A 15,163-nucleotide genomic window follows, 5' to 3' on the forward strand; every position below is an offset into this window, starting at 1 on the left:
CCTCGCACAGTATGCAAATAGAATAAATTATTCCCCTTATATTTGAAGTTAATTTAAAGGGCCCTCCTTGAAGAGATTTCACCCCTCCCATGTCCAGGAGTCTCCTGACGAGTCTGCTGATTCTCCAGAGAGGAGGAGCAGTGTTCTGCCTTCTGCTTGTTCAGCTCCAGCACCAAGTCAGTCAGTCAGTGTGTCGGAGAGAGAGAGAGACTGAGTGTTAGAGATCGTGTGTAGAGATAAGGTTGCTGCTAAGAGCAGCTGCAGACACTCAGTGCAGCATTCATTTATGCTTAGACCTATTTAGCTCTGTATATAGTTTTGTATTATAGTTGTAGTTATAGAATAAAAGAAGATATTCTACAGAGCTGCTCTCCGAGTCGTGTATACACTGCCAGACTCTGCTATACTCTGCTGTGCGACGACTGTATTGTGGAAGTGAATCCGGTGCTCACAACTCTAAGCTGTGAGTCCACAGCACTTTGACCTGTTCCTGTGTAGAAGGTGGTCTCTGGAAGTGCTACCCAGCTTGCCTAGCCCAGTCGGGTTGAAGTGCATGAGTCCAGTTGGTGACACTGGCTCAGGGCGATGCTGACACTCCTACCTCCAAGGGACACTTTCAGTGTTGGCAAAAGTGGGCAATGGGCTATTTATCCATGTAAAGGGGCCACCCCTGCCCTTCCTTTGACTTCTGTAATCACAGTTGGCCATTCTTCCTTCCTTCAGGCAATCACCCTCACAGTAGTAAGATATTCCTTTCCCTCTGCTGCTGAGCTTCAAATCCCAACTGCCCCAGCAAGCTTGACCGATAGCCAGGGATAATGGGAACTGTAGTTTAGCCGTATCTGGAGGATCAGTGATTCTCTACATCTGTCCTAATACATGCTGGATTAGGCCACTGACCCATTTGGTCCAGCATTCTGTTCTCACAGTGGCCAACCAGATGCCCATGGCAAGCCTACAAACATTATATACATAATTTCTGTATATGTGTGTGTTTAAATGTTTATATTTTGCCTACACAGGGTGGTTTACAAAATATAATAAAATACATCTATCAATCAAATAACAAGCCAAATATATTATAAGTATATTAAATATACCAGGTTGAATGATGGAATTTGAAAGCATGTGAGGTCGGGATCGGTGCTCAGGCTGAAAGAGTCTTTGAAGAATTGTCTTTTAGTCCAGCTGAGGATCAGTAACTATGTTTACGTCTTATTTTTGGTAAAATAGTACAAAATTTGTGAAAGAGATTTATCACAGACAATAGCAGTCCTCAATAAATCCTATGCAAACTCGTCATGTAAATTCCAAATTTAAATGTCTCTGAATTGCCATTCTAATATTAGACTGATCTTCCTTATTGATTAGGGCCTCATTCTTACATCTTCAGCATGACTCAGTATATTTGTCAAAATTTTAAACAATGTTTTGGTGTTATATGCCACCAAGTATATAACAATTTCCCTTTGAATTAGCAACTAGTGAACAATTTTCACTATGTTCAAGTCTTGAAGCTTATATAATGTCTCAGATCTTGTGTCCAACAAACCATAAAATGTGTCACCTGTTCAGTTTCACAATAATATCCTAGCAGCAGTTTTAATAAAGCAAGTGGTTTTTGTCGTTTGCTTTCCCCTCAAATTGTGTTAACTCAGCTGTAAATGTTCTTCCTATAACCACTTCACATACTTTGATATCTCAGATGTAATAGATATTCAATTAATAATAACTGATACGGTGGTGCCAGCAAAGTAACAAATCCTAATTTGTTTCTCTCTCTCTCTTCTCTTTCTCCTCCACCTCCCCTTGCAGAATATGTCAGAACGTCACAATGGTCCCATCTAGCAACAGTACAATCTCTTCCTTGGTTTCTGTGAGCGCTGTCTGGATTCAAGACTCCCAAACAACAGGCCTCCCAAGTGATGCATCCTCGTTCACTAGCAGCCATGGCCTCTCCCAAGCAAACGAGAGCTTCTCTTTCACCACTATGGAAATGACCAATGGATCACAAGTTCCTGCTGATCCTTTGGGTGGCCACACCGTTTGGCAAGTTGTCTTGATTGCTTTACTCACTGGCTTCTTGGCCCTTGTGACCATCATAGGAAACATCCTCGTGATCGTGGCATTTAAAGTCAACAAACAGCTGAAAACTGTTAACAATTACTTCTTGCTGAGCCTTGCTTGCGCAGATTTGATCATTGGCATTATTTCCATGAACCTGTTCACTACATATATCATCATGGGCCGCTGGGCTTTGGGAAACCTGGCCTGTGACCTGTGGCTCTCCATCGACTATGTAGCTAGCAATGCCTCAGTTATGAATCTGCTGGTCATAAGCTTTGACAGATATTTTTCCATCACAAGGCCACTTACCTACAGAGCAAAACGAACAACCAGAAGAGCTGGGGTGATGATTGGCTTGGCTTGGGTCATCTCCTTTGTCCTTTGGGCCCCTGCTATTCTGTTCTGGCAATATTTTGTTGGGGAGCGAACTGTTGGTGAAGGTGAATGTTACATCCAGTTCCTGACTGAGCCTATCATCACTTTTGGCACTGCAATAGCTGCCTTTTATTTGCCCGTCACCATTATGAGTATTTTGTACTGGAGGATATACAAGGAGACAGAGAAGCGTACCAAAGAGTTAGCAGGACTCCAGGCCTCTGGCAGCGAAGCTGAGGCAGCACGCTTTGTCAACCAGACAGGCAGCTCTAGAAGCTGCAGCAGCTATGAGCTGCAGCAGCATAATACAAAGCGCTCAAAGAGAAGAAAGTATGGCGGCTGCCACTTCTGGATGACATCCAAGAGCTGGAAGCCAAGCCCAGATCAGGTTGATCAGGAGCACAGCAGCAGTGACAGCTGGAACAACAATGATGGCAACGCATCTCTTGAGAACTCTGCTTCGTCGGATGAAGACGACATTGCCTCTGAGACCAGGGCCATCTATTCCATTGTACTGAAGCTTCCAGGACATAACACTATCCTAAACTCTACAAAGCAGCCCTCATCAGAAGACCTGCAGGCGTCAGAGGATGAATTGTCGAAGATGGACACAGAGTCAAAAGACAAGAAGCCTAAAAACCTTCATCCACAAAAGTGTTTAGAAGATGGAAACTTGCAGAAGAGCTTTCCTAAACTTCCTGTTCAACCAGGATCAGCAACACACACAGGAAAAGCTACTGATGGCATTTCAACAGGACATAAGGCACCTGCTGCCCTGCCTTTGTCATTCAAGGAAGCTACCCTGGCTAAGAAGTTTGCCTTGAAGACAAGAAGTCAGATCTCCAAGCGGAAACGAATGTCACTCATCAAAGAAAAGAAAGCTGCACAGACACTCAGTGCCATTTTGTTTGCCTTCATTATCACATGGACCCCATACAACATCATGGTCTTGGTAAACACCTTTTGTAATAAATGTATTCCCCAAACCTTTTGGAACCTGGGGTATTGGCTTTGCTACATCAATAGCACAGTGAACCCTATGTGCTATGCACTGTGTAACAAAACATTCAGAACCACTTTTAAGATGTTACTGCTATGTCAATGTGACAAACGTAAACGACGTAAGCAACAGTACCAGCAGAGACAGTCCGTCATTTTTCATAAGCGGATTCCACGGGAAGCTTCATAAAATAGTATGTTTTAACAATGGAAAAACATATTAAAGGGATTGCAAAAATGGGAGGGAGGGTGGTTGCTGGAGCCAACTACAAATATTTCATCTTCAAGATGAGAAAGGATCAGTCTGGTGTATGCATCTATCCTTTTAATACTTCCTGTTTAATGCAATGGTTTATACCGCATTAAGCAAAAACAAACTAATTGCAGAGGTTTTTTACTAAGGAACAATCAAACGTCTGAAGGTTTTGCAACAAAATCCCAAGGAGTTGCAGTGCAATTATGAAAGCTATTGGTGATCTGCCCAATTATTCAAATGTAAATCCATTCTGGGATCTCAGGTGAGCACATGCAGCTAGCCCATTCCTAAGGAGTAAAGTAGGTTTTAGCTGAAGTAACTAGTTGGACGGATCTATCAAAAGAAAACATATGTGTGCATTCTAAGCTTAGGTTGCACCAAACCTCTTAGAGCTTCCCTTCCTCACCTCTTTTGGATGTAATGACAATTCTTGTGGGCCAAGTTATTAAAGAATCTGCAGAGGAGGAACCAAGGCACTCAGAGCCTGCCATCTGTTTACCAGGAAATAAGATGCCTGTCTTTTGAGGCACTGCTTATCATGATTGTCAGATGCGAGCAGCACAAAGGGGCCTTGAAAATCATTTTTCAGCTTATATTTATGTTTTCTAATTTATTCTGAAATTTTGGCTTCTCCTTAAAGTGGCGAACCCCTCACAATAAATGCGCACCACAGTGAAGAACACCAGAAGGCCCCTGTTTTATGATTGTTATAGATGCAGTTTTAATTATGTTTGTGCCTCGTCCTGGAATTGCTTTGCAATGAAGGGCGGGTTAGAAATATTTTTAAATAAACAAACAAATAAGGGCACTTACTATAGCCACACATTTTTACAACGGAAATGAGTATCATGTATATTTTTCATATAGAGATGTACCTTGAAGAGCTCACAGTCTCTCAACTGGAGATGTGAGGCCACATGCAGATGAGAGAATCCTTACTAATATTTACTTTAACAGAGAACACAAAATACTGGGAGCTGCAGTCTTTACAGGATGTACTTCTGCATCAAACGTGAATGTCAATGGACTTTTGGCCTGGTTCTCAGACTTCAATTATGCCAGTACAAATAGGATAGCGCCCACTGTGGCTCTGGGAGTCTCCAGGTTGCTTAGAAGTTGACAGTGACTTCTGTGCAGATTAGGGGAGTCCAGCCCACTCTGCTGGTTTGGGGGGTGGGCAAGAGGGGACAAGAAGGAGTTCTGAGGGCAGCACCAGGAAGAAAGCATGTGATTATTTCAGTGCATTTATTCAAGGGTTTGAAGAAGTCAAAAGTCTATGTAATAAGCACATCACTTCTCTCAGGCAGGCTCCTAAATCAGACTGCACCAGGGGATTCTCAGAACGAGTGTCTGTCTCTATTTTCTGCACATTTAGAAAGTGTTTTTAGAAATGGGGGAAAATAATTATGTATTTAAAGAAACTGACTTGGCACTTTCCAAAATGCTTGTCAATCTTGAAAGCTTCTGTTGTTGTTATCGTTGTTGTTGTTGTTACAACCAGTAGTGGAAAATTCAAGTTTGTGCAGTACAATGTCCCAAATTAATGTAAGTAGTCTGCTATTTTAAATAGCTAAGCACCTTCTGAGAAAGACAAAAAAAGGGCTTTAATATTTATAGTTGAGATGTGAGCGGTGATGGCTCCTGGTATTTATAATGTGGTCAGTTCCTGAGATCTTGGACACAACCCACCGTCCTCTTATGCAACTCCCATTCACTCAGTGATGATTGCAGAGGAGATGTTCCAAGTGGATTGTGCCTATACTGTACTTCATAAAAGTCAGGACTTCCCCAAGGAAAGGATTGTAATTTAAAACTTAGTTTCAGTTCAGATTTACTTACATTTTGAAAGGTAATTTTGTATATTATGCTTTCAATTGACCAAGCTTCTTTGTGGAGGTTTTTTTTCCTCTTTCTTTCTTTCTTTTTTTTATTAGACCTGACACTCAGATTTAACAAAAATAAAAAATAAAAGTGCAACTTCCTTTATGAAAAGGGGAATCAGTGTTGTGAACACAGAACTGGTATAAAAGCTGCTTTTGTATTCAGTGTGAGATGGTGTTTACAGATGATTTTGACAACAGTGGAAGTATATTAAATAGTGTCTGTGTATCTGAGCTATTTAATTTTGTGTTATGTTTATATGAAAAAATATTTATACATAAAAGCCACCAAAATGTTTTATTTAAATGTTGATAAATATTGCTCTTCAGTCTTCAACTGTAATGTCCTTTAAATGCAAAATCATAAAGGTGTTCTTGAGAAATGAACACAGCTTTCAGGTCTGTGCACCACTGATTTTAGTAGGTTCCATTTGTGAGCACGGAAGAGTTTCCCCCGTTTATTGCACTCCACCAACATAGACTGGTCTCGGCAGGGCTGGAGGTCAGGATAGCTGCAGCTGCCACGTACACCCAAAGGTGTATAGGGGGAAGCTCCTATGAACTGCATGACAAGTATACACTGAACAGGAAAAACTTTTCCCAGAATTGGGGAGGGGGACGATGACACAAAACAGGTTGGAAAGCAGCAACTACTATCAGACTCTAAGCATTGGAGAACTTCCAGGTAGGAACTCTAAAGGAGGGGTGTGTTTTTGCTTTTCCTATGGAACCAAGTGATTAGGACTGCTGGCATGCATAGGGGTGTAGTGCTTTAGAGGCCAGGACCACAAGGTGCAGAAATGGAATAGCTTGGATACCATTGTGTAGTAAGGTGGGGCTGTAAATTTAAACAACAAATAAATAAAATACAAATGGTGAACTTGAGTGAATGTCAGAATTGCACCCCATACCAAATGCCAGATCTGCTTTTATTTTTTAAAACTCACATGTAAGCCAAGGCACTTTAGAAGACCATCACATATAAAGCTCTCATGCCAGGCTCATCTAAAAAGCCAGTTACATATTCTACCCAAACAAATATAACAGGAACATCAATCTTTTTCCTTTTTTTTAAAGGGTGGAATTCAGGCCAGAGAAGCATTGTGTGGGGATGGGGCTACAAATAATTTCCTAAGCAATCCCTTCCTGGTAGGTTTGCAAACTTGCCTGTTCCCTTGGAACTGTGGACAAAAGGAGAGGCATGGATTTCACAGAATCATAAAACTGGACAGTTGAAAGGGATCTCGAGGATCATATAGTCCAACCCCCTGCCATGTGGAAATCATTTGGCCCAATGTGGGGTTTGAACCCACAACCCTGAATCTTAAGAAGCTCATGCTCCACCAACTGAGCCATCTCAGTCAATCCACATATAGGCTAGTGTTAAAGATGGAAAACAGAAAAAGCAAATACCTTGGGCGACGGCAGAGAATGCCCCACTGACCATTAGAATGATCTGTTTTTAACAAGTGAGTGGGCATACGGCCATGGACTGAGGGGCATTTTGCCTCCTGGCCCTATGAATGCAAAACTTCAGTTGGAACAGGAACCTGACAGCAAATAGTGCTTCCTCCCTCTAAGTTCTTGCAGCTTGTTAGGACATTGCAGCTTGTTAGGACATTGCCTCTTGAGTTACTTATTAAGAACAGAAAGACATTTCATAGCTCAAGTTGACCTTACAACTATTGTTTGAACATTTATATATACAGTATATTCATACATATATATTGTCATATCATTATCTTTTGCTATTTAGGGTAAATACAATTTCCTCTATGAGATGTGAGGAAGCCAGACTACAACAAGGAGGTTATCTTGCATATTGCTGATTTATTAATGAGAGAGTATTTTTTAAATCAAAAGTTAGCATTTTTTTGCAAAAAAACAACTTGTGGCCACTGTTTACACGAAAAAGCAAACATGCGGGGATTGTTTTCAGAGAAATAAAATTAAATAAATCTGATGTTTGATGTGTGAAGATGTCTTTAACTATCCTTTGTAATTGTAGTGCAACTATAAAACGTTCAACGGCTTCTTAATGGAACAGTGCAATTTTAAGGGTAGGGTTGTGGTTGATTTTATTGTGCGAGCCCAAGTGTGCTTTGGTCAGTAAGAATTTAACAGCCTAGTCCATTATCATGCAGGTATACTCAGTTTCACTGCTACTTTATACCAGGAGGGACTCAGCATGCACCATCCCCTATCAGAAATAGAGTTCCACGAGTGCCTTAGCGACAGGGTCTGGCTCAAACAAACAAATAGCTAGATATACCTCTGAGCAACTTAAGAGCTGCATCCTAATGCTAATACAGATTGGAAATGTTCTTTTGAGCAATTGACAGTATAAAAATAGCTATATTTTAGTTCCTTCCCTCTAGACCTTCATTGCACTCTGTTAACTAGTGATAGTGCTGGTGTAAAATGACCTTAACAGTCAGTAAGAATTGCTTGTACAAAATCTACACTGATACCTTGATGTCGTCTCCCACCAGGCAAGAGTACCCCAAGGAGCCTTAAGGTGGCTCATGCTGGTATCGTGGATCAGGGTGCAAAGAAGTGCATGCATATAGGAATATATAACACCTTCGGTTCCATCTACATGTATAAAAACACACCTGACTGCATGCATGTATGAAATTGGCTTGTTCTTCAGAGAGTAGCACCCTGTAGGTAATAGATGGCAGTTGGGGCACAAACATTCTGTCATAGACACAACTGTGTAGAGCAGGAATGGTAAACCCTTTGGAGGCTACATGTATTGACATGTATTGACATTTTCTTTTTAAAAAGGACAAATGTGGGTGGGGAGGGAATTCAGCATCATAGAATTGTAGTAGTAGTGGTAGGTGATTTTTTTAAAAAAAGATGAGAAATTTGGGGGAAGCTTGAGTAGGTGACAGAAAGCAGCATGGTACCTATGGGAACAGCCAGTAAAAAACAAACAGACAAATAAAACAAAATATATTTTTAAGATTAAAAACAGGGGGGGGGGACATTGGCACTGTCAAACAAACTACTCAAGCCTGTTGCGTGCAGATGCAGTCTATAGACCAAAAGTTAGCTACTCCTGGTGTAAACTAAAGTGGCGATAGATAGACAGGCAGATAGACAGATGGATAGATCGTTTTCAACATAAGCTACAATAAAAGACAAACTAATCTAATATATGCTCAGGCTGAAGGGCATTCAGGTGGTGATGAAGAACAGGCTGCCACCATCTACCCCTTTGCTTAAAGAAACAACATTGACTAGTACTGCTGTATCATTTTTTTCTGTTCTAAACAACAAGGAGCAGAGAGGGAAATCTATAGCCAGCAAGTTATGGCCAGTTCAAAATAGCGCCAGTTGGTTTTATGAGGTTATTGACATTTTCTGCATTGCTTGTCTGTTTCAAGAAGAACTCACTGCAGGAATAACAGTTGACCTGCAGTGAATACTTATTAAAACTTGTGTGTGTGTGTGTATGGGTAGAGGAGAATACTTCAAAACACTGCAACTTTATTTCTGTTGCTAGCCTGGAATGAGAAAGTGGTGTAGCAACAAAATAGACCTTTGAGTTTTCCTGAACAGCTCTCTGTAAGCGACACTTCATATCCAGGGCTTGGACAAAAATAACAAATGTTCCAAAGAGCTGTTGAAAGCACAAGAAAAACTGGAAACATTTCTCAACACCAATAAAAACAAAATAGAAAGGGGTATTTTTCAGCTCAGCTTCACCCACTATACTTGGATTATAGATGGCATGTTTTAACTTTATTGAACTGCATTCCTTTGGCTGTGGAATAAACAGCATGGGCTCAGTGCTACCTCCCTGTGAAGGGCCCTTAAATCATAGGGGTATTAGGGAGACAGAAAGTTTCTATCATTCTTCCCTCACACATTAGCTCTGCTGTGCAATTTTGGATTGTGGTTCTGTAGGTAGGGTGCATGTCCAATGAATGTTAAACCAATAAAACCTTTCCAGGATATACAATCCCTGTATTTTCCCCAGCATACATGTTAGTGCTTAATTTCCTATTTTAATGATAATTAATTTAAATCTTGGTCCAAGTTAGTTCTACAAGGCTCTTCTCCACGCCAACACTCTCTTGCTTTAGTGATTTTTAAGCAAATCATGCACAACTGCAGTCTGCAAAGGCATCATGAAGTGGACATACAATGAGTGCTTCTCCACAGTGAGTAGTTCATCAAGACAGGAAAAAGGCAAACTATTTGCAAATCTAGCACCCTACTATTACTAGCCAGAGGAAGCATTAAGAAAGTTATTTAAAACCCAACACAAAAATCACAACAGTAACATTATGAATTCTAAATGTGAAATACAGCCTACTTATCATTGAAGAACAGGGCTCTGCTAGCAATATTTATCATGCCAGAGTGCACTTTTGCTTAACAGGTGGATTTCTTTAAAAAAACAAAAAGCCACCCTGAAATCTGATTAGGTGGCACCTTCACTTCTGTTGGAACTTACCAGCACAAGTTCTATTGTAATCTACAAGCTGCCTTTCCCCTGAATAACCTTGATAACAGCTACATTAATGGAAACTGAGAATTCCATTTTCCCCCTTAGTTGCTGCTCATAGTCCGGCTTGCTTGATAAGATAAAAATAATACTAATCTAATATAAAAATCATATCTGATTGTACTAGACAATGTGTACCAAAAGCTGATGATGTAACGTTTACATAATCGCAACGTGTTGCCTGAACGTTTCAAATGTGTTTCCGGTTTCACTCCCTATTTCTGTAAATCTGAGGTCAGTGGAAGAAAACTAACTCTGCAATAGAACAAGCAGGGTAGCTTTTAAGAGAGAGTGCAATATTGGGGAAGCTCATATAGGGAAGGTCATATACCCTGATCTACAGTAGCTGGCAATGCTGACACAAGGGATCTATACGCTCTTGCCTTGGAAAAGCAGTCGTTCAGAGGATCGTTGCACTGATTCCTCTTATTTCACCACCACTAGCCTTGTTCTGGTAACAAACTGGTGGGTGCTCAAGGGATACTAAAGCATAAGTACTGTCCAACTGCTCATAACTCCCCTCCCCCATTCTAGACCTACGGTAATGGCTCAAAGTTGATTGGAGAGTAATAGTAGCAAAATCTCCTTACTGCATGATAAATCTGTCACTGTCCATTATTATGTGGGCAGTTGTGTTTTCTACTGTAAGAATAAACTGCAGCAAGTCTTGAGCATCCACACTCCCCATTTCCTCTCCTCTGTTGCACACATGAAGAGGTGAACAAAAGCTTAATTTTACATTTTAAACTAATTAAATTTTCCTTGTGAGGTGTGAACCTGGGGAAATTGTGTCTTGTCTAAAACTGGTTACTGAGAACAAGCTGAATCAAACCTTGGTTTCAGATCCTGACTTAGTTTCAAATCATAGTTTAAACAAACCACAGTTCTGAATTTGGACTTCACAAGAAATTGTGGCTAGCTTTAAATCAAATATTTTATTCATTAGTGCAAAACAGGGTAAAAGGGAGAGTGCAGCATGAATACGCAAAGCGTGCTGTGTCTTATTCTCACAGTGGGAACTCAGGGTTGCCAGTTCTGAACTGAGTCACTGTCTTAAATTTCCTTGATGCTATCTACTAGGCTCATTTGGCAATATTCACACACAAAAATGCACACTTGCCAAAATGTCTGTTGATTATAATTTTGACCTAATTCATTTCAACAGAAGTAACACAAAGTGCAAACTTATATCACTCACCTACTGGCTTAAAGAAACAGGAATGTAACCCTCCCCCCCTAACCCCCCCCATCCGATAATGCTTGCTTTTAATGTATTTATGTTCCCAGCTTCTTATAAAATGTTGGAAGTTCCATAAAAATGTATAGAGCTAGTTGGTTGAGAGAAGCAAAGGGCAAATATTCAGGATCCGCCACCACCCCTCGCATAAAATCTGAGTGCCTACACCTTTAACTCTGTTTCAAATGCCAAAAACCACAATCCCGCATGATAAGAGAGCAGAACAGTTTCTGAAGTCCATTCTAAGTCTCCCTTTCTTCATTAGCAGCTGCCATGCTGGTTGTTGCATGCCCTCCCATACATTTCTCAGTATATTTAGTAACTTGTTCTCCCACCACACAACACACACACACACACACACACACACACACACACACGGGTTAAAACAGATGCTCATAGACTGCAGCCAAGACATGCATACAGCAAATTAATATACTGAATCCAGTTCTTCCCAACAATTTTTAATGGAGAGTTTTACAGTGCAGTTCTAACACGTCTACTCAGAAGTATGTCTTATTGAATTCAGTGGTGCTTATTCCAAGATGAAGGGGGCTAGAATTATGAAAGGATTTGTTCAGTTTTTCTCTTTTAAAATTTACTTCCCTGCAGACTGGTTTTAAGTTCTGTTCTTCAGGATCCTTCCAACAGCATTACCAATATTGTCCCTTTGCAGTTAGACTACTTAGTTATGGAACAACTGGCTACACTGAGTGTTTCAGTTGGTTCCCTCAGTCTTACAGCCATTTTGGTTTCACTCTAGGGCCCTCTCGGACTACTTCAGATACCACACAGCAACAAACCCAGTTTGCTTCTGGGTATACATTCCCCAGGTAGCTAAAGTCCAACTCCAGTCCTCTTAATGCACGTGCCTGCCTTCATACACACTTGTTTTTCGCATGTTACATGGTTTGGGGAGTACACCTAAAACATGCTCTGTGAAGAGATATGTAGTTTGCTTTGGGGAAATCAGGAGAAAAGGTAGCTGTGAAAGAATGGAGGGGAAACTGGAAGGGAACAGTGAAGAGACCTGGGTCAGCCTCCCCTCTTGCAAATGGGTTCACAAGAATTTCTACAGCAACATTTCAGGCTTTTCTTAATATATCATCATCTTACTAATATTTGAAGTGCTGAGAATCCTTCAACTGACAGGAGCACAACTGCAACTATACAATCGTTCTTAGTAAAAAAAAATATCTCCAATTATGCATTTTACATGCATATATTCATGAGAAAACAATGTTTTGCAGAAATGTTACTAAACAACGCAAACCAGGATAATTTATGCAAAGCCCTTCTACCATTCCACTTTCAAACCTCCAGCTAATGGGGAAATGTTGGTAAGGTATGCTGAATTAAAAAGCGCTTACATAATGTGAATAAATATCACTAAAAACTCAACAAGTTTCATAAGAAGTTAACCCTTGTATCCTGTTATGTGCCCTCAGGGATCCCCATTTGGTACTAAAATGCAGTTTAACCTACTAAACTTCATACTGTTTAAAGTATCTGGATGTATCAGATTAAAAATGACAAAAAAATTGTAAATTGTGTGATTGAGTGAAGTTGTATGTATATTTTTCAAGTCTTCAAGATAGTTGACGTTTTAACTTATTTGAGTTTTTAAGTTGCAGTCTCTTCATATTTTGAAATTTTGTACACCTTGTAAACTTAAATATTTTGTCACTTGTAACTTATTTTTGTTGCCATATACTGACACGTGCTCATTTCTATATGAAGTGTATTGTTTATTAATTGCTTCTGAGGCAGCAATAAAAACATCAAATTGTTCTCATGTTCCTGTTAACATCCATATATGGGGGAAAGGGGTATTCTACCATTATATTTCCTAACAAAAATATTTCCCAACTGTCCATCTCATCTTATTTAGGGGGAAACTAAGCTAGTACTCACTGAAGATAACTGAAGAACTTTTGCTGTTGACTGCACCACGTAAGGTTTTGCTCAGATTCATTAATTTCTTGTGGAAGCTTTTCTAAACAAGAAGGAACTAACTGCCCCACAATTTCATGTGTGAATGGTGCCTGGGGAAAAAAAAAGACATACCCATAAGTGGTTTTGGGGAGGGCAGTGCACCAATTTTCCCAACTTATTCAGCCATGAATTAAACCCTGGGTGGACTTAAGAGAGACCATGTTGACAGACCTAATTACCCTAGTGTTCACACCAGCTAATTTTCACAATACGCAACTAAGCAGGCACTACTTCAATGTCATTTCCTGCACTGATTAGCACTCTTGTTCCAACAGAGTTGCTATCTAATAAAAATATTCTGAAGAAGCATGCTTCCATATGTTGCTCTCTTGTTTGTTGGACTGGGGTTGTTTCATTTTATTTATTTTTCTAAGCTTGCAGGACTCCTGACCACTGGAAGTAAAGCAACAATGCTTGCTGTAAGTTACCTGAGCCAATTAGGGGAGACTGGCAGAGACGCAACCAATTCTTCCCTCACTGATTCCCTCTATTTCAGTAACTGCTTGTTGGTAAAGTATAATTTCCCCAAGTTAGTTAGCAGTGGCGTAGCGTGGGTTGTCAGCACCCGGGGCAAGGCAAGTAATTTGCGCCCCCTAACCCATGGATTTGCGCCCCCAACCCGTGGATTTGCGCCCCCTAACCCGTGGATTTGCCCTAACCCCAGATGTTGCGCCCGGTGCGGCCGGCCCCCCCTGCACCCCCCACGCTACGCCACTGTTAGTTAGTCCAAGTATGGGTTAGCATGTGTTAGGATTAAACTTCCTGGCTCCATCTTGGCCACATATAAAACCAACACTTAACAAGGCATTGTTTGCCATGGGTAATAAACTGGTAAGATTTTTTCTTCTTCTTTCAAGCAGCAATATTACCAGACTATTTATTTCTGCACACCACTGCAACGTATTTACCAAATTTCAACACTAACTAGTACACAATCTCACAGCGACATTCCCATTTATAATACAACACTATACATAACTGAACAAGGTTATAGCTACCTGTATGCACATTTAGTGTTAAAAACTAGCCCCAAAGCAGCTCTAAAGCATACATACCCTAGTTCCTGAAAGTGGACAGGAGAGTGATTTGATAAAATTCTCAAAATGCTGTCTGATTATATTTAGAAACAAGTGGCAAAATAAAATAATCCAAAATGTTAGGAGTTGCAAGAAAAGAAAGGAATACCAGTGAATCTATTTCCATACATCACATTGTTTCACTGCTGAATATTCTGCAGGCTGGCTAGTTCTTTACTTCATTGAGTATTTAATTTAATTTAACAAAATAGTTGTATAAAACCACATTCCAAAAGTCTTGCTTGAAAAGGAAAAGAACCCCATCTCTGATCCTTTTATGTATACCTTTCTGGTTCTACATTACCATGGACAGGTGTGTATACTGTAAATGCTGTACACTCATGCATAAGAAGATTTGGAATCGAACAACCCAGGGAAATGAGGACTAGAATTGCCACCACAAAAACAGAAAATGTTACCTTTCAGAACAGCTAACAAAGCTCATTTGAACCAACAGAAGCTAAACCTGCAAAGTTCATGTGAAAGATTATCCCCACCCCACTTAAAAAATCTCAAAAGGTAATTCAAGTCAATGCATTGAAGAGCAAAACTACTTTAAAAGCTTGTTCAGATTTGCAATACCACAATGTCTTCCAGTTGCCGGGGGGGGGGGGCAGATTCTCAAGTGCAAAACTTAAGCACATATTCAGCATGGAAACATACACATCGTAATGAAATGAGACAATCCTCAATTCATAAAGTCTGATCATATGCCTAGGAAATCTTTCAACTGGAATTTCCCTTTGCTAAAAGAAGCAG

The 15,163-nt window shown here is 40.3% G+C and overlaps 1 protein-coding gene and 1 long non-coding RNA gene across 5 annotated transcripts in view; one reads left to right on the forward strand and one right to left on the reverse strand.

The window, feature by feature from the left end:
- CHRM3 (cholinergic receptor muscarinic 3) overlaps positions 1–8,519 on the forward strand; it is a 230,554-nt gene extending 222,035 nt beyond the window's left edge. For all 4 annotated transcript variants that reach the window (XM_081856359.1, XM_081856360.1, XM_081856357.1 and 1 more), the window contains one exon: positions 1,816–8,519. In XM_081856359.1, coding sequence (XP_081712485.1) covers positions 1,835–3,631 — 1,797 coding nt within the window. In that variant the 5' untranslated portion in view covers positions 1,816–1,834 and the 3' untranslated portion in view covers positions 3,632–8,519. The remainder of the gene's footprint in view (positions 1–1,815) is intronic.
- LOC309338892 overlaps positions 1–15,163 on the reverse strand; it is a 92,632-nt gene that overhangs the window by 31,661 nt on the left and 45,808 nt on the right. The gene's annotated exons all lie outside the window — the stretch shown is intronic.

The sequence above is a fragment of the Podarcis erhardii genome (genome assembly GCF_964252035.2).
Source record: "Podarcis erhardii genome assembly, chromosome: 3".
NCBI lineage: Eukaryota > Metazoa > Chordata > Lepidosauria > Squamata > Lacertidae > Podarcis > Podarcis erhardii.